The sequence below is a fragment of the Patagioenas fasciata genome, chromosome Z, assembly GCF_037038585.1.
Source record: "Patagioenas fasciata isolate bPatFas1 chromosome Z, bPatFas1.hap1, whole genome shotgun sequence".
NCBI classification, from domain to species: domain Eukaryota; kingdom Metazoa; phylum Chordata; class Aves; order Columbiformes; family Columbidae; genus Patagioenas; species Patagioenas fasciata.
The window spans coordinates 64,925,973-64,953,525 of record NC_092560.1 but is presented as its reverse complement, the minus strand read 5'-3'; the positions used below and the strand labels follow the sequence as shown (position 1 = coordinate 64,953,525).

The 27,553-nt window shown below is 41.7% G+C and overlaps 1 protein-coding gene across 5 annotated transcripts in view; it reads left to right on the top strand.

Moving 5' to 3' along the window:
• Positions 1-225: 225 nt before the first annotated feature.
• Positions 226-27,553, top strand: part of RAI14 (retinoic acid induced 14) — an 88,720-nt gene continuing 61,392 nt past the window's right edge. For 4 of the 5 annotated variants that reach the window (XM_065860610.2, XM_065860609.2, XM_065860608.2 and 1 more), the window contains exons 1-3: positions 231-380; positions 11,122-11,282; positions 12,219-12,310. In XM_065860610.2, the coding sequence (XP_065716682.1) occupies positions 12,275-12,310 (36 nt within the window). In that variant the 5' untranslated portion in view covers positions 231-380; positions 11,122-11,282; positions 12,219-12,274. Of the gene's footprint in view, positions 381-11,121; positions 11,283-12,218; positions 12,311-27,553 lie in introns of all 5 variants that reach the window. The other variant, XM_065860607.2, reaches the window with a different exon arrangement.

The following is a 27,553-nucleotide window of genomic DNA, read 5'->3' as shown; positions in this document are numbered from 1 at the left end:
GGGGAGGGTGGGCTCCCGGCTGCGTCTCCCACCGGCCCGCCGCAGGTGACACCTCCCCCCTTGTCACCCCTTCCCCTCAGACCCCGCTCCCCAGCGCGGGAACCCCGTGCGCCGCCACGTGACCCTCCCCCGCGGGGAAAGGGGAGGGGGCGGTGGGGGGGCGAAGCTTTCCCCGCGGGGGGGCGGACGGGGGATGGAGCCCCTGTGGTCACGTGGCCGCGGAGTGATGTCACGCCCACCCCCTCCCGCCCTATCCGCGCGGAACCGCCGAGTGTCCCGGGGCGCGCGGCGGCTCTGCTCCGCCCTTCAGCAGCGGCGCCGCTCGGAGCGCGGCTCTTGCCGGCGGACGCGATCGTAGCGGGACGCGGTTCCTCCATGAGGTGAGCGCGGCTCGGCGGGAGGCGGCGTGGGCTGGGGGGGGAATTTGCGTGCACGCGCGCACGGCGGCGGGCGTCGTGAATAGGGGCTTTGTCTGCGGCGCCCACCTGCCCCCGCCTCCGCAGCCGGCCGCGGGGGCTACTGCCGCCGGCGCTTCCCCGGCGATGCCTGAGAGGAGCCCTCTGCGCGGTGCAACAGGAGGAAACTTCCCTCTTCCCCCGGCGCTGTCGGGAGAGCCCGGTTTTCCCGGTGTGGGGGAGTGGGAAGCACCGGATGGGGGGTGTGGAGCACCGTACATGAGTCGTTGCCGCCTGACTGTTCACTGACTTTATTTATAGTTTTATAATTTTTCTTTCTCTCTTCTCGATGCGTGCGAGGGTGACAGTTGCCCGCGGGGGTGAGCGGTAGCACCTCCGTACGGTCCGGCCGGCGCCGGTTCAGCCCCCCATGCCCCTACCCGCCGGTGAGCGGATCTCCGTGGGTCTCTCAGGGGCGGCATCGCGCGGCGCCTCACACCGCGGGTCCGGCCGAGCCCCGGGGGCAGCGCTGCCGCCTCGTCACCCGCTCTCCGGGGGGCCTTGACAGGAGTTAAACCCACCCCCGGGAGGACCCTTCGGTTACCTCGCTTCGGTAGGAAAAGGTGGCGACGGCGTTGTTTCGGTACCCGTGTGAGGCGGTTTCTCTCCGAGGTGTTCAGTGGGAGCTCGGGGAAGGGAGAGCTGGCTAACGGGCTCCCCGGCGTACCGGCGGTTGTCCGGGCCTGGCCGGGGTCTCACCGCCCCGCCGCCAGCCGCGCCTCCTGCCCCACGGGCATCAACGGGACTGCGGCTTCCCTGGCAGCGGGGACGTAAAACAGCCTTCTTTTTTCTGCAGCTGTTTAAAAAAAAAAAGGCAAAAACAAACCCGAAAAACAACAACACAAAAACTCTGCTTTCGGAATCGTATCAATTGTTAACCAGGAACCTGTGCTTCCTCAAACTTCCAACAGAGCAGGCGAAAGATTTTGCTTTCTCTGGCACAGCGTTTGGCAGCACAAGCCTTCTGCAGTTAGCCGTTGCCACTTGTGACATTCTTAAGTTTCTGTGAGAAGGCTAGTTAAATTCTGCTTTATCAGCATTTCAGGATCTTAACAAACTCTCCCGTTTGTTTTTGTAGTGAGTATGAGCATGGTTATTACAGAACTGATACAGGCCACTTGTAGTCTAGTGGAGTAAGTGCTACTTTGGTAGAAGCTGTAGTATCTTTTATTTTTTTTCTTAGTCTCAGCAGGTTGCAGATTAGTGTGTGTTATTTAAAAAAAAAGAAATAAATGCCAAAAACTACACATATATCCTTTTAGAAAGACCATCTAATGTCCTGGATAAACTAGGAGTAAATGAATTTAGTAAATATCTGTCAGTGGCCTGCTTGGGTCTTGTCTTGGGACACTGGTGGAAAGTTGTCAGTGAGATTTTATTTACTAACAGAAGAATTGCATAACACCCATATGAACCAGACTAAAAGAGCATTTGACTAGAACAAGGCTTTATATGAGCTCAGGGTTCTCTTGAGTTGATGCCAAGCTCAGTGCCAATAAGTGACCGTGCAGTCTCTAAAAATATTTGCCCTGTGCTATTCTCTTCCCTCTTCCAAGAGTGCATCTGCTATCAAAGCAATAAAATGCTATCTCCTCCCCTCTTGTTCTCTGAATCAAGAGACGGGTAACTTCAAATGGAGAAGAAACTAGGTGGGAGGCTGCTGGTTTCCTGAAGTGATACAAGCATTTCACAAGAGGGCTCACTCACTTGCCTCATCTCTTTTTTTCTTTTTTCTTTTTTTCTTCTTTTCTTTCTTTTTTTTTTTTTTTTTTTTGTTGTGGTTTTGGTTTTGTTTGTTTGTTTTAAATGTTTCCCGCTGTGCTGCTTTTCTTCTCACCCTCTCTGATGGTGTCTCTTTTGATGGGGAAACCATGTCTGGAGAAACATGAAAGCTAACTTCTTGTGTGAGATGTTGGCAGTTTCTAAAACCTACTGCAACATTACCCTAATCACATTCCTTTTGAGAACTGATTGTGAGCTGGTTCTTTTTGCGTAGGGATATTGCTTGAAATAACTATAGAGAAAAAAAACCAAGCAAAACTAGAACAAATCAGTTCAAAGCTTCAGTGGCAGAGACAGTAAAGTACTGAAAGTCCAAAGGTGGGAGGAGTAGAAATCCATAACATCTGGGGTTAGAGGTTTGAGTAACTGGCTCTACTGCTGTGCATATTTCCTTCAGGACCGAGAAGCCTCTTCACATGCTTTGATTCATTAGAATTGCTGTCTGGGTACCTGCAGATGCACACAAGTGATAGCTCTGCATTTGAGGTAGCTTGGGGCTTGTTTTCAGAGTTGTCAGTCCTTGCTGCTCCTTACGTTTTGAGGGCCATCCTTTAGGATATAGAGGAAGTACTGCAAATAGCTGTAATACAGGCAATACTTTAGAGCAGAGCTTATCACTACCAACCTGCTAGAGACAAATGCAAGTCTGGTGAAGTGTGGAAGCAACTAAAGATCTCTACTGACACTTAGGACTAGCTGCCAATCTAGATATTTGCTAAGGACTGCTGGAGTGGAAATACTCAGCAGTGAAAGAAAGCATCCTTCCTGTGTGTTGGGATCCAGAACAGGATGACCAGTAGTACCTGGAGGTGATGGTGGTAGTCTGTGTGCTGAACTTGAGACCACCTCTGGAGGAGAGAGCCTCTGGATGAATGGTTTGTGCATGTGCCTGGGAAGTGTTAGATCTTGACTCAAGTTCTTTGTCTGCAGGCAGATCTTGCATTTTAGGTAAATGCTGTAGTAACTTACATATGTTTTCTAATACTGCCATAATCTCCTTTTGGTTTTGTGCTGAAAAGCCATTGCTGTTATTCAAATTATTGTAAAACAAGATGTGCAGGTTTTTTTTTCACCTGAATCTGTAGCAAGGATGGGTGGAGAGCCAAATTTGTTCAGTCATTACAAGAGCAAAAAAAATATTATTATATGTTGGTCTGTCTATGACTCTGTAACTTCAGTAGCTGAGAGGCAGGGACCTACCATTGGTTATTGCAGATATCTGGATTCCAAGAGGCACTGGGACAGCCTGAAATGCTTCTGGGGAGTTTGACACTTGTGTGCTTTCTGATGAGCTTAGAATCACAGGATCATTTCAGTTGGAAGAGATCCCTAAGATCACCAAGTCCAAACATAACGTAACTCTAGTACTAAACCATGTCCCTAAGAATCTTGTCTAAATGCCTTTTAAACCCCTCCACAGATGGTGACTCCACCATTTCCCTGGGCAGCCTGTTCCAGTGCCTGACAACTCTTCCAGGAAGAAATTTTTCCTAATATCCAATCTAAACCTCCCCTGGCACAACTTGAGGCCATTTCCTCATGTCCTATCACTTACTACCTGGGAGAAGACACCAACACACTCCATGCTACAGCCTCTTTTCAGATAGTTATAGAAAGCAATTTGCCTCATACAATTGGTCTCAGCCTATTGATCCAGATGCCTCTGTATGGCCTTCCTACCCTCCAGCAGATCAACATTCCTACCTGGTGTCATCTACAAACTTACTGAGGGTGCAACTCAATCCCCTCATCCAGATCGTTGATAAAGACATTAAACAGAGTTGGCCCCAATACTGAGCCCCAGGGAGCACCACTCGTGACGGGCTGCCAACTGGATTTGGCTCCGTTCACCACAACCCTTTGGGCCCAGCCCTCCAGCCAGTTCTTTACCCAGTGAAGAGTACACTCATCCAGACCATGAGCTGCCAGCTTCTCCACGAGAATGCTGTGGGAAGTGGTGTCAAAGGCTTCACTAAAGTCTAAGTACACAACATCCACATCCTTTACCTGATCTACTAAGTGGGTCACCTTGTTGTAGAAGGAGATCGGGTTGGCCAAGCAGGACCTGCCTTTCATAAACCCATGCTGACTGGGCCTGATGGCTTGGTTGTTTTGTGTATACTGTGTGATGGCACTCAAGATGATCTGTTCTGTAACTGTTTCTGGCACCAAGGTCAGACTGACAGGCCTATAGTTCCCTGGATCCTCTTTCCAACCCTTCTTGTAGATGGGCGTCACATTCACCAACTTCTAGTCAATTGGGACTTCCCTGGTTAGCCAGGGCTGCTGATAAATAATTGAAGATGGCTTGGTGAGCATCTCTGCCAGCTCCCTGAGTACTCCTGGATAAATCCTATCTGACCCTGTAGACCTGTGTGTGTCAAAGTGGTGCAGCAGGTTACCAACCATTTACCCTGGGTTATTGTTTCTTCATTCTGCTCCCCATTCCTTACTTCTGGCTCCTGGAGGTTTGGTACCTGGAGCACAACTGTTCTGACTATTAAGGACTGAGGCAAAGAAGGCATTTAGTACCTCAACCTTTCCCTCATCTTCTGTCACGATGTTTCCCCCTGCATCTACTAGAGGGTGGGGATTCTCCTTAGTTCTCCTTTTGTTGCCAATGTATTTATAGAATAATTTTTTTATTCCCTTTAACAGCAGTAGCCAGGCTCAGCTCTAGTTGAGCTTTGGCCCTTCTGATTTTCTCCCTGCATAACTTCACAGCATCCTTGTATTCCTCCTGAGTAGCCTGCCCCTTCTTCCAAAGGTTATAAATTTTACTTTTATTCCTGAGTTCTAGCCAAAGCTCTCTATTGAGACAGGCTGGTCTTCTTCTCCATCGGCTCATTTTTTGGCACACGGGGATAGCCTGCTCCTGTGCCTCTAAGATTTCCTTATTAAAGAGTGACCAGCCTTCCTGGATTCCTTTGCTCTTCAGGTCTGTCTCCCAAGGGACTGCCAGCCAGCCTCTTAAACAGATCAAAGTCTGCCCTTCAAAAGCCCAAAGTAACAATTCTGCTGACCACCCTCGTTACATCTCTAAGAACAGAAAACACAATCATTGCCTTGCTATGCCCAAGGCAACCTCCAACTGACATGTTACCCATGCGTCCTTCTGTATTCATAAACAACAGGTCCATTGGGGCACCTTCCCTTGTTTAGAGGCACTTGCCTGAGACACCAGCATGATAATTCTAAGGGAGATTTAGAGATTCAGATGTCTCTGAAGGCTGGAAGAAGTATGTTAAACACTCCATTTTCTTCAAGATTTGTATGGCACCTCATGCTGCTGCTATTAAATACGAGTTTCAACAGCCTGAATAAAATAAGATAACAATCAGTTGATTGTCAATAATTCACGGGTGTTGATCTTGCTGATGTTCTGCTAGTTTGTTGATAGTCTTCCACAAGACAAAAAGTATCTGAATTCCTGCTACTTTTTTTTTTTGAGGGGTGGAAACACACCCAACGCTCCTTCTATTTTGGGGTAATGTTTAAAAAGGTGCTGCATTTTCACCAGCTAAAATATTTTCCTTATCCAAAATATTTTCCCCACCTAAGAACTTGGAAGCTGCATAGGAGAACTGAAGATATTTCTAGACAACAGGAATTTTCAGTAGGGTATCCTTCCAAGACCTTTCAAAAGTGTAAGGGCAGAGTTTATGGGAGTGGGGCTTGTCTTAGGTAAATTAAATTGGTGTTTCTGTCTTCTGAAGTCGTGCCCCAATAGGTGGCTCTTCTGCCTTTGGCTGTCTCAGAGTACTGATCCATAGAGTCAGAGATAAGTCTTTTCTTAGTTTTAACATTGTATTGTGTTTGCTGATTCTGTAGAGCACCCAGTTGAATGGTTGATACAAAATACTAGGAAGAGAGTAAGTAAGAACAAGTTATTACCCATGTGGATTTCTTGTTTAAGAACTAGCATTTCACAAGTGGGACTATGCATAATTTTTATCTATTTCTAGTCATAGCTAGATACTTCAATTCCAGTCTAGCCCTGTTGGACTAAGCATTGAACAAGGAAAACTCTCCAGGACTGCAACATATCTTATGAATGATCAAAACAGAGAATATAGTCTCAAAAATGAGGGGCATGTAAGAGGGAGGGTCTTTTTCTTTTACAGAGAGGGAAATTGAAAGCAGAGAAAGACAGGGGTATGTCCCAGTTCATGCAGCAAGCCTTGTCTCTTTTACTGTACTCTTCAGTGAGCGGGATGTGTGTTGACAGACACTTCCAGACAAAAGAACTGGAGTAAGAACATAGTAAATTTGTATGTAATGAGTGAATGACAAATTTGCCTGGACTTTGCTTGAGCTAGGATTTTTGCCTGGAGTGCTGTCTAATATGCCAAGTAAACAAATAGGGCAGTGTCACATTTTGATTTTTCCCTGAACTTCTCCTGTAATTCACTGTATCTAAGGTCTTGATGCAAGTTGTCTAGAACTGATTTTGAAAACAGTGTTTAACAAACTACACATAACCCCACATTGACAGACTTGCCTGAGTTTGTATTGGTTGTATAACATCCACAGAGACTGATACTGCTCAAGCTGAATCTGTTAAAAATGAAGTTTAACATTTGCAAATTCTGAATATCAAAGGAAGTGTAAGAGTAGAGAGTTACTGCAAAGCATTCTGGAGGGAGGGGTGATAGCTGTAGGTTTATTGGTGATGCAATATCTATGTAGCTCTAACTTTGGGGCTAGAATGCTTAGATTTTTACAGTTCACCACATCCTTGCCAGTGATTTGTGGACAGATAGGGGGATTGTACTAAGTTACCCAAGGCCCTTGCTATCTCTGATGTCTGATTCTGTTTAGAGTGGGATTAACTGTATATAAATCGCTCCCACTCTGGAGTAGTACTTGGGCTTCTCAGTGCATTTTTCAGTGCGTTTTCATTAGTAAGTAATAGTAGATCAACCCAGCCAAGAATTAGTTGCCTTTATAGGTGACATTAAGTTAAAAAAAATTTTGTTCCGTTTGACTTTTCCTGTGATAGGAGGATGGGTTACTCAAGATGGAAAAACTGAGCTGTGCTGATAAGGAGTGGGGAAATGTTCCCGTTGGTTTTGGTCACATCCTACATGCTTCTCTGCTTCAGCCCAAGAAAGAGAGAATATGCTCAGCTGGATGGAAGTGAGAAGGTAGTCAGAGATGAAGTGCAGGATGTTTGTTTGTTTGTTTGTTTTTGTGTGGGACAACATGGGCTTACTGCATTTGTGTGCAAACAACGAAAGAGGCTAGGCAATGGCTAATGCTTCCAGGTGATCCTGTGGCTTTGGCAATGCGAAGGAAAAGCTTGGGTTTGGGCATGTTCGTGGTGTTGGATAGTAGGTCAGGGGAGCTCAGGCACGCGAAGGATTTGAGGAGTACTGAAAGTGGACAGCAGACAAGGTGCTAGTACTGTGCTTAGCTGCTTTACAGTGCTGGCTGCCACAAAGGCTTAGCTGCTTTGCAGTGCTGGCTGCCACAAAGGCTTGTGCCTGAGTTGGGGCAGGGCTTGTGATTTAGAAAGCAATCATACAGACAATAAATGATGGTGTTTTTCTTTGGGAGAAGACACTGCTGGGGTGTGACTGTAGGGCTATTCACACAAAGGAGATGGCAGCAATTGTATTCTTCCAGATCCTTGTGATACTGGTGTGTGGGGTTTTGTGTGTGTGTGTTGTTTGTGGGTTTTTTGTTTGTTTGGTTTGGTATGCTTTTTTAATGTTACCAGATCTTGCATAAAGTCTTCTAGTTCTTTTCTGTAACCTCACAAGGTGAAAAAAAATTGGAGTGTTTTTAGGAGGGAAAGGGGAAATGAGTTGATTATGTGAATGATGCTTTGCTGCAGAGGAGCACTATCTGAGATGGAGACATCCCAGGGTGTTCTGAAAGAGGTACGAGATTTTTGACACCTAAGTTAATTGAACTCAGCACTTACCAATGAAGGGTAACTGTCATTGGCATGAACAGTGTGCATAGTGTACAGTTTTACTGTAAACTCATAGTTTCACTTGGTAAAATTAAGACTGTTTTACTGTTGCATCACTGGATCTTTGGCCATTCAAGGAGTTATTTGTAACACTGTTTGAAAGACCTAGCTCTGATTTTAATACAATTCAGTGAAAGGAAAAAAAAAAAAGTCAGTATTTTTGTTTACTGTGGTTTGCATGAATCTCAGTGTAAATCAGTGGGGTAGATTACCCTAATATCTTTCATATATTTAAACCTAAAGATTGTATTGTGTATTAAAACACAGTTAAATGAAATTATTGAGGTCAAAGATTACTGCCATTTCAATGTCTTTTATTTTAAATAGCTAGGTTTACCACCAGCCTACAGATGTTTTCTGTGGCTTGTATTCCTGAAAGCTATTTCATAACATTAAGCTGAAGGAAGATAACATAGAGGACTAGATATTTAATTTTGGAGTTAATGGTTAAAAGCATGGGATCAGCATTAGCTGTTGTGAATCCCTGGAGTTAAGCACTACTCTACTGCTAACTTGCTGCAGCTACAACATGACAGCGCTCAGTATTTATTATCACATTTGTTCTAAAAGGGGAGAAATGCCACTATTAGTAGAGATTGCTTCTTCTTAATACCTGTGATTCATTGCAGAAATATTGTTTTGAAGTGTCTTGATGCTCCCTAGTGAATTTCTAGTAGTTGTTTCCTATCTTGTAAAACAGGAGTGTATTAATGGTGCTTCCTTTATTCTCCCTCTGGCAAATGCACAGTTGTCTTAAAGCTCTGCTGAATCAGGATCCTGGCCTCTTTTTGCATCAATTCCAATAATTACACCCTTTGAGAGGTGACTTCCTCCTATAGACAGTGCCAAGACAAGGCAGCCCTTACTGCCTCACCGGTTTTTATCTCTGCAGCTGAAGGATTATGACCATTACAGCACAAGCTGTAATCTTGATATTTGAGTTTAACTGTCTCTTATGGAAAAAATACAGATGTGACACACATTAAACTTGGGAATACTGGTTTTGTGTACTTGTGCATGCTTTTTTAATTATGCTGGGGACTGAGTTTCACATTCAATGTATAAAATGCACTTACGCAAGAGGTGAAGTATCCTGTGGGAAAAATAAGTTGGCTTCTGTTAAAAACACAGCTCACCTCTCTTCTTCCTTCCTCAGAAGGGGGAAAAGTAGCATATTAGGAGTGCTAGCAAAGCTTGTTAATTAGACTGTATTACAGGTTTGTCATAGAAGAGAGTCCAGCTTTGCAGCTGCTCTGTGCATATACTTACAAGGAGTTGTCATCTCCCCCATAGCCCTGTAGTTTGGCACTTTACTTTCCATGGGAGCTATAACAAATCTTTTGTACATGGGAGCCAAAAATACTGAGTGGGTGGGAAAGGGAAGGACAGCCTACAGCATACAATTCTTTGGCAATCTGTATGTGAGGAAAGATTTCTCATTTTAAATTCCCCATGCACAGGACTTCTTTATATTTTATTAACCGGTCTAATTAAAATGTTTACTTTTTCAATTGAATATGTTTAAGTTTTGAAATAAATAGTCCTCTGAAGTTCTGGGTTTTGGAAGATATTGTATGATGTTTCTCAGCTTCTAAAGTACCTTTAAATTGTGGTTTGGTTTTGTTTTTCCCAAAAGTTTTTAAAACTCTTTTGGTTTTTGTCCTCCATTTTCTTTCTTTTTTTTTTTTTTTTCTTTTTTTTTTGCTTCCCTTCCTGGTGTGGTATGTAAAGAAGGCCAGATCAATGTAATGGTATTTGTCTTGTCTGTACCCTGGCATTTCTGGTCTTCTCAATGCTCCTCATCCTTGTTATAACTAGAGAATGATTTAGGAGATTATTGGCCTCTTGCTGAGGTTCATGCTTCTTTTCAGTGCAGGTTGTAACAGTTGCTGTGCAATTTAAACTCTTCAAAGTTTGAGTAGGTGTAGCAGATATAAAGTGGTATACCTCTCTCAGAGCAACCTAAAATAATTCCTCCTTTTTGGTTGCTCGAAACTAGCCCTCTTCTGCCCCTTCCCCCCCCCCCCTTTTTTTTTTTTGGTTACTGTTTTACAAATATTCCATTCAACCCATTAAAAAGCTAAGAACTTGTCACTTAAGCCAGGGAATTAAAAGCTTCTGATTTTTTTTTTTCTTTTCCTTTTACATGCTAAAGAATTAAAACAAAATGCCACAAGCCCATTCTCCCTGATATAAAAAGCAAGAACTTCGAATGAGACCCCTCACTCATATACCTGAAAGCGTCAGGAATCTGATACGACTTCAAAAAATGACTGTTTAATTAGATTTAGAGTAATTTAATGAGATTTAATGATGTTTTAACAACCTACAGAATTACCCCATCCAGATCACCTACTAGAGGTGTGTGTTCTGTGGGAAATGTATTTGTGTGTTTATAGTGTGTGGAATTTTCTGTTTCTTTGTTTGGGTTGTGGGGTTTTTTGTGGTGTGCGGTGGGTTTTGTGTGTGTGTGTGTGTTTGTTTGTTTGTTTCCTGAGAAATATACTTGTGTTTGTCTTAAATGGCTATCAGGTAAGTAAGGGGTTGAACTAAATGACATATTTACTTAGCACAAATTGCTACCCTTGAGTGGTACTTAATGTTGTATTTTGTGGAAGCATTCATGTATATTCTACCAAGAGTATACCATGTAGCTGCATTTTAAAACTCATAGTAGAGTGATCATGTAGAACATAGCAAATTGCTTCATAATAATGAGACTTTATTTTATGGAACAATTGAATCTCACTTTGCTTATCTAACTGTAATCTCCTGTTTCTGAAGAGTGATGTGAAAAGTTAGTGACCCTGCACGACTTACGTGAATTTGTGCTCCAGTCCTCATTTCAGTTATTTATTTATCTGGCCTGACTTGTAATATTTTTTTCTCCTTTTTTTTTTCTAGGGTGGAGGGAGGAAGTTTATACAGCTGAACATCCTTTCCTTTAAACTGTTCCTTCAGAAGGAATTTGTATAGCAGCTAAAACTTGTAGATGAGAGTGGCTGGCTATTCCAGTGAGCATACTGTAAAAGAAGAAATTCGGAACATTCTTGCACAGACCAGATGTATGTTCCTCTTTCATTAAGTTTTTCTTTTGTGCTCTCGGGAAAAGCACATTGCCATGCCACTTTAACATGCTGTTTGCTGTTACGTTTGTCTTGAATTGATAATACGTGGTATATTGAAGCTTTCTGTGGAAAGTTTGCTCTAGGCTCCCCATTCCCCTGTGAGAGCTTGCAGCTTGTTTGTAATGTTAGTTGTATATATTTGTGAAATTGCTGCTTTTCTTCACTTAAAAGGGAGGAAGGGGAACCATGATTGTCATAGTGCACTGCCAGATTAAAACCACCTGTGACTCCAAGAATACACATACAGTTTCTCACAGGGAAAAGTCTAAAACAACTGTTCTGGTGATAACCTCTGCTCTTGCTCAGATGGTTTGATCTGCTATGTTGTGTTGAGCTGTCTTAGTATGTATCATGCATGGTTTAATTTTGAAACTGGTTAGTGGTTAGACTTCTACATACAGCATTGCTGACACTTCTGCTACCCAGTGCAGACCCACAGTTATAGTAGGATACTGAAGTTCTAATGATGAAGTTCTAATGAATGCCTTTTCATACTCTTTTTTTTTTTTTTTTTTTCACTTTTCCCACTTTATAAATGACTGATGATAATGTTAAAATAGGCAGTGGGCAGAGAAAGCTGCTACATGTCTGAATGTGTCAGTGATCTGATTATATTGAGAAGCAGCTAGTATAACATGATACACACTTGAGTTTTTAGTAAAGATTTGCTCTATTCTTCTGTGGTCAGATTTAGGATTGCTTTTAAGTTTGTAGTAACAGAAAGTTTCCCTTAGCTGGCTGTTAATCTTTTTTAGAGCTTGAGGGCTAAATCCTCAAAGGGTGATATAGGTATGCAAATTCAATTCAGACTAGGCTGCCAGTGAACTGAATGGTATCAAGTCGAAATCTTATTTTTCTTTCTTTTTTGTTTAGATACTGAAGAAGGATAAAAAGCTTCTGAAAGGTTTGGAAGGTTGAATGTGATCAGCATGAAGAGTTTAAAAGCAAAGTTCAGGAAGAGTGACGTAAGTATTTCTGCTCAGTTTGACTGCTGGTTTGCATGCTGGAAACAAATTCTTCACTCCCACCTTGATAAGGTTGTAGGTTAATGAATTACAGAGAAGAAAACGTTTTTCTGAACACAAAGGCAGGAGCTGAGTACAGTACAGAGTAGGCTGTTTCTGAATAGAGTGCAATTCTCTGTTATGCAAACTAATAGTATTTCACCACTTTGTTCCTTATTACTAAATCATGCACATATGTGTGGGATCTGCAGAACTTCTTAGATTGTGCTGGTGCCCAGATTGAAATTTGTTCCAGATATAGGATTAAGCCTAGTAAGGACTTTCCTACCCAGTCATCTTTCTGTCTAAACAATACCATTCTTATCAGTGTGGTGTTTGAGCACTAAACAAAATGTCTCTATGGTAGAAGTTCTTTGTCAGCAAGAATACAGGAACCAGCTGTGTAATTAGGGCAACTGTGGCTTATCAATTCTAGTGTGACAGAGCAGGTGGATATGAGGCTTGAGCAGTGAGGATGACAGGCATAAATATGAAGGTCCTGCAGGAAACTCTTCAGAACTGCGTTTAGAGAGACATTAGGCCACACAATGTATATTGTCTGTGGTTAGTAGTACTAGTACCAGGCTTCAACTTGTATAGTAAGCATTCTTACTTTGGAGCAGCAGAACTCCTGCAGTCCATTCCTGGTCTTTTTCCTACCACTATTAATTCTGGCTTCTTGTCCTGCCCTAAAGTTAATGCTTATTTGATAGTGCAGTTAGCAGTCGGTGAAACAGGTGACTTTGTGTTTAATCGACATTGGAGATTTTTGTGTGGAATTTGTAACAAGTATCCACGATCTGTGAAGCATGTAGCATTCCAGCCTTCCTTCATGAATTTGTGTGCTACTTTGAAAGAAGTTGCTTCTTTGTCATGGCCAGATTTGCAAGGGGTCCTAGAGCAGTCATGTTGAAGATCTATTAGGTTTGAAAATGGACCTTCTTCAGAAGTTTTGATGTGAGGAATAAAATTGCACACTGCACTTGGGAGTAGTACAGACTGTGATTTGATGTAGAGATTGTCACATGGAACACCATTAGAGTGATGTCTTTAGCCAGTTTGTAATGCAATTCAGTAGCTGTGAAGAAGGTAGAGATGCTGTTGTGGTGTAATCTGCAGATTTGCTGGTTTCTGCTTAGCAAGTCCTTTGAGCTATGGGTTTGCATTTGGTGCAGCTGCTGTACTGGCTTCCTTGCAGCAGCACTGGTGGATGCTCTACTCCTTCAGTTTAGCAGGAGCTCTTTATATGAAGACTACCTCTAGAAATGTGCTAAATATGTCAACCAACCTTTGGGAGCAGAGGGGAGCACTTTTAGCTACTTAAGCAGTGTTTGGCTTTTGCTAATCACTAGACTGAATCAGCCGGGACACAGTGTCTCGTGCCACTTTACAACAAATAATGTTCCAAGACTCTGGTGTTTTGTCTGAATTAATATGCCATTCACTTTAGAACTGCTAGAATTTTGTGATCAGACATTGTTATACCTGTTGCAACAAGTGGCAGCAATTGCTATTTTGAGTTCACCTATACCAGTAAAACTTCTTATAGGCATCTGCCTGAGTAATGAGAACAGTCCCTTGGCTAATCTATGAACATACTTGGTATTATGGAAGTTAGGTGTGTCTGTGTGTTAGGATGACTTCATTCACACTTGTGGCTGGGCTGCTGCTCTAGAGCAAAGGCTAAGTGACATGCGTGATGCAATTAGATCTTGCTGTAACTAGTCCACCCACTGTTATAAATTGCACTGGTTCACTTATTCCTTACTTATCTACCCTTAATAACTTGCTCACACCTCTCCGCAAAACCAAGTCGAGTCTGAAAGTAATTGCTGTTTTGATACTACTGCTATCTGCTGGCTGGAGACAAAGTTGACCACAAAGGATTTTTCAGATACCTAAAATTTAGATATGCAGCTCTAAAAGCCCAGTAGTCTAAATCTGTGACAGTCTGGTTTCCTCTGTTTCAAAGCCAAACCTTAAGGGCATAATTCCAAACAATCATCAGGAGCTGTTTCATATTTTGTGCAAGATAAGCAAGAAAAATCATCTTTCTCTTTAGTTTTTCAGAAGCTAACCTTAGCTATAATTTTTAAGGGGGAAGAAGAAGAGTTGACTTTAATTGGAATAAGTCGTATTTGTATATCAATTTGCGAGACGTGGTAACTGCTTTTGGATTGGGGATAAGGGTAAAATAGGCAGGGATCCTCCCTTGCGTTTCTTTCTGGAGGAAATCTTTAATGTCTTATTTTGTAGAACTTAAGATGTCTTGGGGGAAGGAATGGGTACCCTTCTCTTTAGCCTAACTGCTATCATAAAAACATAGGAAGAGGAGGAGTAGGAATAAGTCTTCAAGCTGTGTGTGAGAAACAGGAATTACACAAACACTTCTCCAGCAGTAAGGCTGATAACATAAAACTGTTCTGGAGTGGCTGAATTGAAAACAGGCATAACTCTTGATATTCACATGTATGCCTCTGTGTCCCTGCTGTGGGGCTTTGCTTTGGTGCTGTAACTACACCAGTCTTGCAGCTTGCAAAAGAGATGTCCCTGCTCCCTCTTCTTTTACCTCTGCCTTTCCAGTTTTGAGGGTATCTGACCCTGCACTGAGCTAGCTCGAGGACAAAAAGGAATGGAATATTAGTTTGTGGCGTGAGTGAGTGTTAGCTAGTTAACTCCCTGCTCTGTGTCACTGTAGGGTCAGCTCTGAGAGGAATGGTGAAAGCAGGAGGAGCAGCAGAACATCTCTTTCTCAGCTGTTGCTTGGTTTTGCTGCATTATCAAATCACACCCTCAGATTATTGGCCTAAAAAATACAGGAGCAGGCATGTGGGCAAAAGAGTTGTAGGAACACATAAGCAAATAAGGCTACTAATTCTAATATTTAGCAGAATTGATATAGTCCACAACTGAGAGGTGGAACCATGACTCCTCTTAGATGGGCAAGCGGCTCCTCACTTCATGTTTTTACTGCTCAGCGCCCCCATACCTCACCACATTCACTTTCTGTGTGCACTGGCATCTCCATTAACTGCGGAATCTCTTTTTCTTGTCATAGTTAATAACTGAAATCTTTCCTGGGGGTGACTGTTGCCATGTGAACATGTGTATTTGGAGTGGAGGAATGAGATTAATTGCTCTGTCGCAAATGAGTGTTGTCGAAAGTGTGATGTGTGGTTACAGGGGAATGCTTGTGGACTAGAAATCTGTGAACAGGATGCCTAGGTGGGAGTAAATGCTGAAGGCTGGAAGCTAAGCAATGTACGTGCACACTTAAAGAGCCTATAGACAAAACAATGGAAATTGCACTTACGTCTTGACAAAGCAAGTAGTCTCTTCTGCCCAAGAAGTTGTATTTTTTCCATTCTTTTCTCGCCTCTTGCTCCTCATTATCATACTCAAAACATGCTATTACTAGCAAGTAAAATCTGGCAACCTAAAGGGGTGACCATTTCAGTTGTTGCGAGAGATTGTTACATGTAACACTTGAAAAATTTGGTGTGGTAGTACTGGGAAATACCACTTCAGAGCTTGAATTTGTTTGTAGACTGTTGTTCATTCACACAATAGAGTATGAAGGTCTCAACCTAGTAGACTGTTTCTGCTTGGAAAAGCAGAGTTTGAAATAATCCAATTAAAAACAGTGCTGCTGATGTCTTATTAGGCCTCTTACTAACATTTGAGATAGCAGTGTTTTCTGTAATAACTAGTCAGCTTGTGGCCTGTCTTCAAAAGCATCTAGAGTCTTAAACAAGCAGATGAGGACTGAGTGGATTTTCAAATGTGCAAAGATATTAAGCCTGTATAAACATGTTTTGTCTGCTTCTTAAATATGACAAGATGCTCATCAGCATTTTTAGGCACCTACAGTCATTTGAATATCTAGCTCTTTGCTAATAAGATGTTGTAGGAACCTAGGCGATCTGTTCAAGAAGATTTGGTTTTAACTTGTTCTGATTATTCTAGAAAAGGTATGTTGTGTGTAGGATGTGATGGGTGGGATTGTTTTCACACTCTGACATGTCTGTAGGCAAAACCTGAGAAGTTTTAGGACTGTTTTCTGCAAGTGTTGAAGATCAGCTGGAAACTGTGTCTTGCAATTTGACAATGGACTGATTTTCTTTTAATTGCTGGCCTGTTGGCTGGACAAGACAAAGATTAGAATTTGGATTTGTTTCCAAGTATTTTCAATACTGAATAATTAAAATAGTAGAGTGTCTTTTAAAATTGAAAATTGACTGTACACTTCAGTGGAAAAAGTAGTCATTGTCAGAAGCAGAGCCAAGAGAGGCTGGGATTTCCCAATGCTAATTGTCAGCTCTGATTTCTGGTATTTCTGGAAATGCCTATTTGTTGTACTATCACGTGGGGGTTGAAAAGTTGGCAGTTCTCATGAAAATTTCAGCTTTTTGGCTCATAGTGTAGCCATTGTTCCATAAATCTCAAAATGAAGAGGCTGTTAGGTATGTTGTAGTATGAAATCTCAGTCTTAATCTAGACAATTATTATACTAATTAGGGCCTGGCACTTCATTTTAATGCCCAATGTTCTAAGTAGTAGGCTCCCATTCAACAGTTCTTAAAGTATAAAAAGCTATGTGGGGATCTGGAACAGAAAGATTGCTGGGATACATTCCATTGAAATTGCTGTGTTCCCATGTGCTCTAGACTGAATGTGTGGGAGAACAAAACTTGGGTGGGGCAACTTTAGAAATAATAAAACAGGATCTCCTTTAAACAGCACTTAAATTCTTTTATCCACTGAAAGCTACAATTAACCTAAAAAAGAACATGGGATTGTTGAAAATTGCACTACCCATTCTGTGTCCATGTACTGCTTTCTTTCAGGGTAATTGTGACCAAAAAGCCCACTCCCCAAAAAAACCACCACTTACAGAGTTCACTGTAGCTACAAAGTGAAATATCAATGTTGTCTGACCATTTTACCCAGTTATTTAGAAAATGAACTACTGAAACTTGCTTTTCTTCTTTAGGTGTTCTCCTTTTATTGAATTTTTAATTAAATCATTCTGAAATACATCCTCATGATCGTAGCTTTCCCTCAGTTTACAGTGTTATTCAGTAATGATTTCTGATTTCACTGTACAGTTTGTAGGTGAAGACCTGATCTCTGGAATGTATAGCTTGTCCTCAACCACCTCTTCTTGGAAAAAGGAGAATCTAGCCTTCTCTCTCTCTTGAAACAAGTGCTGTGGCTCCTGCTTTTCCTTCCCTTTGTCAGGAGTCAAGGGTTCTGCCTTCCAACCCATTTTCTGCTCTGGAGCAATTTGGCTTCATGCCTCCAGTTCTGGACAGTATAAGGCTCTGCTCTGATCAGCTTGCTCTCCCAACCAAAACTTATATGTCTTGTGGAGAGAAGAAATCAAATGTCTTCTGAGTCCTACAGTATGTAGAGTAAGGCCTGTTGCAATCAGTTTGACGTGAAACTCTTGCCATCAAGTACTGTCTTTTCTTCATTATTGACAACAGGAATGTGCTCAGAGTACTTATAAAATTATATTATTCAGGTGAACTATAATTTTGGTGCATTTGAGCCCTCTGTGAGGGGGCCAATGTCAGCCCTTAAGGTGTGTAGTACCTTTTAATGGTGGAAGGAAAATGTAACAGAGAAGGCGAGTAGAGACCTATAGATAAGGGTAGGAGAAAACAGAAGGAAAAAATAGAAGATCTGAAAGAGGGAGGAAAGGAGAGATAATTAAATCTATAGAGTCAGAGTTACTGTTTTGATAACTGTTCTGTGAGAAAGAATAACTGGGCTCTTGTGGGATGCCTGCTGATCAGCTGTCTCTGGGTGGGAAAGTACGTAGCTTTGGCAGAGCGTTTGAGGCTTGGTAACTTGCAAATATTCTAGCAGCAACCTGCAGCATCTCCAAATGGCTGAGACAGAAAAGAAAGGGAAATGTTAAATGAGAACTGTGTTGTGGTGTTTGGAAATATAGTAGAGGAACCTGCATTGGAGTTGGCTTACTTTGAATAAACACATAGTTATTTCCTAAAACAGGATTATAGTCTGGAGTATAGCAGAGAGCTGACCTCACTCACCCACTTGCAGTTTCTCTGTCCTGTTGGTTGCACATTGTGCTACTCTGGGCTCTGCTTTCCGTACTTGTGTTTGTCCCAGAACCACTGCCCTAAGGAAATGACATGCAGCTCCTGCACTGCTTTCCTTTTGACTTCCACCTCCACCCATGCTGTGCCCTAAATTATGTGAGGAGGAATATCCCCCATTATTATTGGCCCTAGAGTCATATTCTCACCAACACAGAATGACATGAGGCTAATGGTTTCTCTGTAAATATAGGTTGAGGAAAGGTGTCTCCTTTTCCCAGGTGCTGCCTGCCCAGGCCTGTCAGCTTTGTTATCCCAGACTTCTTGCTTGCTCACTCATCTAGATCTGGAGGAAGGGTTGGAGGCTGTGTGAAAGGAAACATTGGTTAGTCACTGATTGGCCACAAACACCGGTCTGCCCTGCCAGCCTGAGCAGTGCCTGGCAAGCTGAACACTTTGCATCTGTGTTCAGATCACACCAAGATGGCTACTTTGACCATCCTCATGTGATCTCTTATTAAAAGGAATGTATGTAAAACATTTGCAAAGATGAAGAGGAACCCTCCCATTACAAAATTGTTTTAAATAGAGTTACACCCTATAGTGTTATGGGCAGCAATATACAAGATTGTAGTAGGTAAGTGCAGAAGGACAACAATGTGAAGCTAGCTGGTTTGTTGACAGCTCATTACTAAATCAAATATTGAAACTAAGCAGCATGAAGTGCAGGTGGGTAGGAAGAAAGGCAAATTGGCATATACAAACTGGAAAAAGTTAGTATTTTAGAATATGGTGGTAACAAGAAAGGAATCTTTGTGTAGAAACATGTCTTTTGTGTCCCTTTAAGGAGAGCACAGAAGTTTAAAGGCCTGAGCTTGGAAGGGCTGGGAAAAAAATAATAATTTTTTCATTTGTTTGTCTATCTTCAGTAAGATTTAAAAGTAAAGTAAAAGTTTAAAAAAGATAAATGAGGAGTCTGTATGTTCTTACGATGGTACACTATAGCCTCTCTCTTCCTTTTTGGCATGGTTTTGTGTAAAATGATTAAAAAAAAAAAAATTCTGTCCAGCTGTCAAAGTTGTCAGTTAAAACTCATGTAAAGAAGAGTATTTACTGAATGGTCTAGAATTTGTGTTTGAAGACTGTTGTCTTGTGTTTACTAAGGACAAATAACAATTTGCTGTGAATAGATGTTGTAGTATTGTCTAAAGAATAAATCACCCATACATTTTATTTTGAGATTTGAGCCTTTTCATCCTATGCTTGTATTTTGGGAGGCTATGAATGATATGAGCAGATAAAAAATATTAAGGACTAAATCAAACTGAAACAGACGTACTATTTGCCTTATTCCAGCAATATTTTCTAGTCCTATTCTTCAAGAAGTTCTTCTGATTGTGTGTAGTCCAGGCAAATCCCCAGCACTAGGGACCTGTCAAGCCCTTTTCTGCTCTATTGCTTGCCACACTTGCATCTCCTTAAGGTTCATGCTGTGCATGTTCTGAAGATCTGTGAGGCTTAAGTGTAGAAGAGAATGAGGGTGTCAGTGACCATTCTTCCTAGGAAATACGATGTGATGTTCAGGGGTAATCACAGTATGGGTTTGGTAGAAAGGGATGTTAAAGATCATCTAGTTCCAACCCCTCTGCTATTGACAGGGACACCTTCCACTAGATCAGGTTACTTAAACCCTATCTAGCCTGGCCTTGAACTTTTCCAGGCATGGGGCATCCACAACTTCTCTGGGCAACTTGTTACAGTGTCTCACCACTCTCATAGTGAAGAAAGTTGACAGCTGAACTTTCAGCACTTTGCTGAAAGTACCTTTTCTTTTTTTAAGGTCAAGTTACTGAAGCACTGTGTGGGGCAGGTAGGTAGGAGGAATGAGGATGAAGAGGTCTGTATTGTAGTTGTATAAGAGAATTGCTCAATTCTTTTCAACACAGCTGTGAGGAGGTGCTTTCTATTGGTTGAAGGCAAGTTTACTGGGCAAGGTTGGTGGATGATGTTCGGGCTTGACCACTTTGTGTTAGCTACAATCACAGAATCACAGAATGATTGGGGTTGGAAGGGACCTCTGGAGATCCTCTAGTTCCACCCACCTGCTAAAGCAGGTTCACCCAGATCAGATCACACATGAATGTGTCCAGGTGGGTTTTGAATGTCTCCAGAGAAGGAGACTCCACAGCCTCTGTGGGAAGCCTGTTCCAGTGCTCTGGCACCCTCAAGGTAAAGAAGTTTCTCATGTTCAGATTGAACCTCCTGTGCTTCAGTCTGTGCCTGATGATTAAGGGAGTGTTTAGAAACTGCAGATCTCTGTAGAGAAAAATACAAAGCTGGGATGAGTAAAAGACTGAAAGCTAATGATTTTTTTTTGCTAGTGAGAGAAAGCTGTTATATAATACCACAGTTTCTCTCTTATTGTTAGGACTGTTTGTGTGCTATAGTTCAGTGATACTAGTGTTTTATGAACTGCTCAAGTTTTGTTAACAGACGATTCTACTCTAATGAACTTTTGAAATATTGCAGACTTTTAAATGTATCACTTTATTGGAAATTGATGCAAGGCTAATAATTTATAGTCATTCATACTTGACTGTAATTTGGTTCTGTAAATAGTCAAAATCTGCCTGGCAAGGCTCTGAGCAACCTGTTATAGTTGACCCACCTTTGAGCAGTGAAGATAGACTAGGCTATCTTCCAAATATCATCATTCTATAATTCTGTATAAAGATTGATTTCTTGCAATATATCACGTAGGAAATTTGCAGTCTTGTTGAAAGATACTCATAATTTTTTTAAGAGCGCTTTGTATCTTATTATAGGCCCTTAGCTGCTTGAAAAACCTGAAGGCTTAGCCCCAACAAAAGCTATGGTGTTCTTGCCCATATGTGAGTAGTATAGCTGCCTGAACTTGTGTAGTTATTCTGATGTATGAAAAGCTCTTTATGAGCTATTTTTCCTACTTTTGGACCTGAACTATCTAGAAGTAGCTGCAGCCTTAAGCTTTGAAAAATACTGTTAACTTTGTGCTGATGAAAGCCATCGTGGTTTAATGTCTTTTAACTATAGCTGCAGGATGTCTTCACCTCTGAGACCTGCAGCTGGTATTCACATGTATTCTTAACAAAGGTACTCTTTTCTTCCTGAGTTTTGCTTGTTATGTGGACTTCATACTTCACCTTTAAGTATTTTGAGATAGGAACTTCTGTCAGTGCTATTCTGGTGTAACACCTAACACAAGTACTACTTTGTACTATTTGGACTTAGAGAGGTGACATAGTACAACTAGCAAAACCTAAGTTGGAGCTCAAGCTAAATTTACTGCTCTACAGCTGTCTGAGGAGTCTCGTTCCCCAGATAGGCTGCATATGCATATCTCAGATGACATATAAAGTTAACTCTCCAGAACACTTGCATTGACTTGATGGTGATAGAAGCAAAGGTGTTTTAATAACTTTGCAAATAATGTGGCTACTAGTGCATATATATGTGTCTGATGTACCTATTCTGCTCTGTTCACAGCTGCATACCTCTTTCTTTGATCTTTCCTTTTTTGCTGTGTGTGGTGGTAACCTCTCAGGAATCTTGTAAACTTGGGTAACCTGTCTGCTTATCCAGAGACTGAAACAGTGCCCTTTGAAGTCAGAAGAAAGACTTCAGCTTGCTTGACTGAGCTTTGAATCAAGAACTAAAACCAAAATCCTGACTCCGTGGAAGCGTAAGGCAGGGCCTCCAGTGAGGCATTGATTTCCCCTGAATCTAGCATAGAAATACATGTGGCTATTGATGAAGCTCAGATTGTCAGGTTAATCCAACAGTGGCTGCTTCTTATGGTCTAGAGTGTGTTGTGTTTTTGTTGTGCTTTGTTTGTTGTAGTTGTTTGGTTTTTTACCCCTTTTTTTTTGCTTTGAGGGGTTTTTGCTTATGATACAATGTTTTTCTGCTCAATAGGAACAATGGCAACCCCTCAGTGACCTTACACTTTTGATGTGTATTTCAGATGTATAATTTATAGATTTATAGGAAGACTAAATGAAACACATCACTTGAGATGTGAGTGAACTTAGGGATCTTCCAGAAAGTATGCAACAGTGTGAGCTTGTGGAGTGCTAGTCAGTGCACTACTTCTGAGTAATTTTATTGTACAAACCAGTTGCTGACAGATTTGCTGCATTGTGCATCATGCACAAGCACTTTATTAATTGTTAAAAAAACTGTGATAGGTCACTGAGGAGAAGCTAGTGCATTGTCAGATTCATGTCTCAGTTGTTTTGCCTTCATTCCTCCTTTTCAGCATGCACAAAATGGGAAAAGACATTGTGTAGTAATGCAATCAAATTTGAAATTATAAATCTGTATGCAGCCTTTTTCATGGGAGATGAGGGGATTTGGTTGATGCCAGTAATTTGTGATTTACAGGAAGCTGTTTAATCTGTATGTATGTATTTGATTTGGAGGTTGATTCTTAAAGGCCTTTGTAATAGCATAGTCTTAGAATGGTTTGGGCTGAAGGGACCTTTAAAGGTCTTCTAGTCCAATCCCCCTGCAATGAGCAGGAACATCTTCAACTAGATCAGGTTGCTCAGAGCCCCATCCAGCCAGCCCTTTAATGTCTCCGGGGATGGGGCATCGACCACCTCTCTGGGCAACCTGGACCAGTGTTTCACCATCCTCACTGTAAAAAAAATCTTTTCCTTATCTCATGTGAATCGCCCTTCGTCTTGTTTAAAACCCCAGCTCTCTCAGCCTGTCCTCACAGCAGAGCTGTTCTGTCCCTCTGATCATTTCTGTGGCTCCTCTGGCCCCTCTCCAACAGGTCCATGTCTTTCCTGTGCTGAGGGCTCCAGAGCTGAACAGAGGACTCCAGGTGGGATCTCACCAGAGTGGAGCAAGAGGGGCAGAATCACCTTCCTCAACCTGTTGACCATGCTTCTTTTGATGCAGCCCAATATATAATTGGGCTTCTGCGCTGCAAGTACATATTGCTGGCTCATGTCTAGCTTTTCTTTCACCAGCACCCCGAAGTCCTTCTCCACAGGGCTTCTCTCAATCCCTTCATCGCCCAGCCTGTATTGATAGCGGGGGTTGCCCTGATCCAGGTGCAGGACCTTGCAGTTGGCCTTTTTGAACCTCATGAGGTTCACATGGACCCACTTCTTGAGCTTGTCCAGGTCCCTCTGGATGGCATCCTGTCCCTCAGGTGTGTCAGTTGCACCACTCAGCTTGGTGTCATCTGAAGACTTGCTGAGGGTGCACTTCATCCAAATGTCTATGTTGTTGATGAAGATACTAAACAGTACTGGTCCCAGTATAGACTCCTGAGGGACACCACTTGTTGCTGATCTCCATCTGGACATTAAGCCATTGACCACTACGTCTGGATGTGACCATACAACCAATTCCTTATCCACCACATAGTCCATCAAATCCATATCTCTCCAGTTTAGAGAGAAAGATGTTGGCGGGGGTCAGGGCTGTGTTGATCATGTTATTTCTATGTGTTCATCAGAGAGGAAGCTGGACACTTTTCTTGAATTCTTTTGACTGCAACTAAGGGAACCTGAACATTGGATCATGTGCTTATGCTTTATGTAGTCATTCAAAAAGGACTGCAAGTTCCATTTATCTTGGAGCATGTTAACTGGATTTACTGGCACAGTAATAGCATACTTAAGGCTGAGATTCTTATAGATTTCTTTTTGCCTACTCAATTACATCCCTGTTCCACTTCTTTTGGTAGAAACAGCCTGTTGCTCTCTGCTTTTGCTGGATTTGTCTCACCGCTGTCTCCCATCATATGTCAGAGTGTGATAAGTGCAAAAACCAATGGGTGTGCATCCTTGTAATTATGTTTGAATAGGTGTTGCAAACAGGGCTGTATGGCAAGAAACTGCCCTAGGCTTCGTGTTGGGCAGCAATTTTTTTCCACTAGTGAATACCACTTCTTAATGTTGTTTGCTTGTAAACTTGAAGTTGCTCAGGGTGTTTTGGTTTTGTTATTTGTAGTGTAGGTTCCCTGTTTGCAAGCCAGGTTTCACGTCAGCTGAATTGCTCTGCTGATTATTTAGCATGTTGTGCTCTGAAGGGGAAGGTTGTGTTATCCATATCTTAGTGAGGACCATCAACTCAATGTTACAGCAAAAAATTCTTGAAGATTTCCTATTGTAGGACATTTCAGATATCTTCGTTTACTCAGATCATGGTAAGATGCCTGAGGTCAGATGAAGGCTGGATTTTTTAAATGTTTGTGAGTAGTGTTGTTTTCCTTAGGGATCACTTGAGAAAATGTTGTATGTTATATTTGTATTGCTTGCTAAACTGTGGTATAGCAAATAGGACATGGCAAACATGAGCAGTATATGGGAAAATGGTGACAGGTAAGTTTCTTCAGGCCTGTTGAAGGGTGACCATCAGTTTCTGTTATATTGACTAGGAGTTTGGGATAACTTACTTTTTTTTTTCCCCTCATTTTTAAATGTGGATGCTTGCTCAGTCATTACACATTAGATGGCAAACACCAAACTTCCTTTATAATTTTTTTTTTTAAATTTTGGTTTAGACTTGCTGGGGAACATGAGACTATCCTCTGGCTACAAAAGCTTGTTTCCAGGCTCTTTTCATTCACCCGCTCATTGTACAGTTCTGGGCAAGTAAGCAACTATGGCTACTGTTTCAGTCTGTAAAAGACATAGTGTCTACTTTGTGTAGCTATGCAGTGTTGTTGAAGGGAAGGTACAAAGTCCAGACTGAGATTTTCTGATATGAAATGGAAGAACACTAAGTGTTCTTCAGGAACAAGGAAGGTGAGTTTAATACATTAACAAGTAGCTGAAACATACTTGGCATTTTTTAGTGTTTTTCTTCTAGTAGCGTAAGAATGGAATTGTTCTGCCATGGTGTATTTTTCCCAATCCCTACAAGGGTGTTTCCATGACTGGAATTTATATTTATAATCAACTCAATCAGCCTTTCCCCCCACCGCCAATGTGTCCTGATTCTTTTAGATTAAGGTCAAGTTACTTTATAATTTATTCTTGAAAAGCAAATCACCTGTTTCCTGCAATGCCAGGTTGTGTCTGTCCATAAGCTAACAGGAAAAAACTCTGCTATCTAGAAATTATATAAAAATATTACTTAATGACTGATTTCTTCCTGCTCTTCTGCAATAGCAATGCTTGCACTCATTCCCCTCTCCCATCTCCTGGATAATTTTCATGTGTTTAATGACTGTGTTCAAGGCAGCATTTTAATTTCCTTAGATTTATGTTTCTGTTCGTAACACTAATAGCTTTTGTTTTGTTTTTGTTTTTTTTTTTTTTTTAATTCGTCTGTGAATTACCTATATAATGCTTAGTAGCTTCAGTTTTCTGAATGTAAGATTGTTTTGGCTCTCTGTACATACAGCAAACACAAATAAGAGATTACATTCTTTGACATAAGAAGAACAAATTAACCATTTTAAGTAGCTTGTACATGCGCTGAAGGTGGCTGTAAACAAACTTAATACAGTCTCATTTAGAGGGAGGGGAATGGATACTGTAAATGTTGCCATCAGAACTGACTTGAGCTCCTAGTTGAACAGCATGAGAACTGCTAAGCTAGTGCAGTAAAGGAAGGAGAAGATAGACTGGAAGAAGGGCTTGACTCCTCCATCTTTCAATGCAAGTTTCTGTAATCTTGTGCAAGGGTTTGTTGTCCCACTTTCACATCTTTAAAATAAGGGAGAGGTGTGTAATAATATTTATATGGGGGAATTGTGGTGGATAGAAAAGTAATTCTGCAGTGCTCAAATACTGTGGAAACATGGAGGCTGCGTAAGGACAGGCAACCAACATCCACCATGCCCAGCTGAAATTCTTTCTCAGCTCTACATAGCTGGAGACTCCTCAGACTGTTCTGACCTTGGTATGTCTGCTGGAAGTTGTTGTAATCTTCTGTCTCTTGAGTTTCCTGCTGTTTACAATCTGTGGGTACTTAGCTGAGGTGCTGCTCTTGCACACTGCTGGAGTTCTGACCCTCCTTGCAGGGCACTGGAGTTTGTCCCGAATGCCTGGAACAAGACTGTGTGAGGTTTGCTTGGATGTTTCCATTAGTAGGATTCAGAGGAGTGATTTTAAATATGGAAGCTTTAAGCAGCCCTGATGGTAGTCTCCCTTAATGATCTATTCTGAAAAATAGAGGCTTATGTACCTGGTGACAAGGTGCTCAGTACCTTGAAGGGCTACATTGTTTACATTTTAATAGCTCAATTGTTTTCAGCAGGATTACTCCCAGTTTTCTTCAATGCATGACAGTCTGACCTAGAACATGCCTCTTTCTCCTCAGTGTTCAGTGTGTGTGTGGGATTTTGGCTGAATTGTCAGTTTTCACACACAGCTGAAATACATCTTCTTTTTAAGTATGTTTGAGTAATCCGTAGTGATTAAGCAAAACAAGTAGGAAAGAATGTGATCTTGCTATATGCCATGATTGTAATGACCCCCTCTTTGAAATAAATCAGTTGTTTGTCAGAAGACTCATGTCTGCATAAGCACACAGCATTGCTGCAGACAGGAAGTGCCCTAGTCTGTTGACCTCGTCTCCCAGGGAAAATCAGAGCTCTCATTAAATTTTTAAGGGAGGGGAGTGGGGGGATAGACAAGAAAAAAAAAAAAAAAGACGACAAACCAGCTTGTCTTAGTGTAAAACAAAGGCAATAATATGTATCACTTTTTTTTTTCTTTTTCAGTTAATGAATATGCAGTCTGATATTTAAATTGCATGTAAACTTTTTTTAATGCAGCTGGAAAGAGTGAGATCAGATGTATTTTCTTAGGGCTATATTACACTCCTCAAGGGTGAACAGGAAATGGTTTAAAGGAATGCCAAGAAGCCCCTATTCCCTAACCATTTCCCTTGTCTTCTTTTAACCAGCTTTATTTCGCACTGCATGCTTCAGCTGCTGTGAGCATTTCTGGTTTGAGAACAGGGGAATGTTTCAGTGTGTTCTTAAGTTACATCATCCAAGTGCCTTTGCCTGTAATTTAAAAAAGAAAGCTGACTGGATTTTAAATACAACTATATACAGACCAGGTGCGGAGAAACTGAGATTTTGCTGTACGTATCTTCGATCTGTTAGAAGTGGTGAGCATGC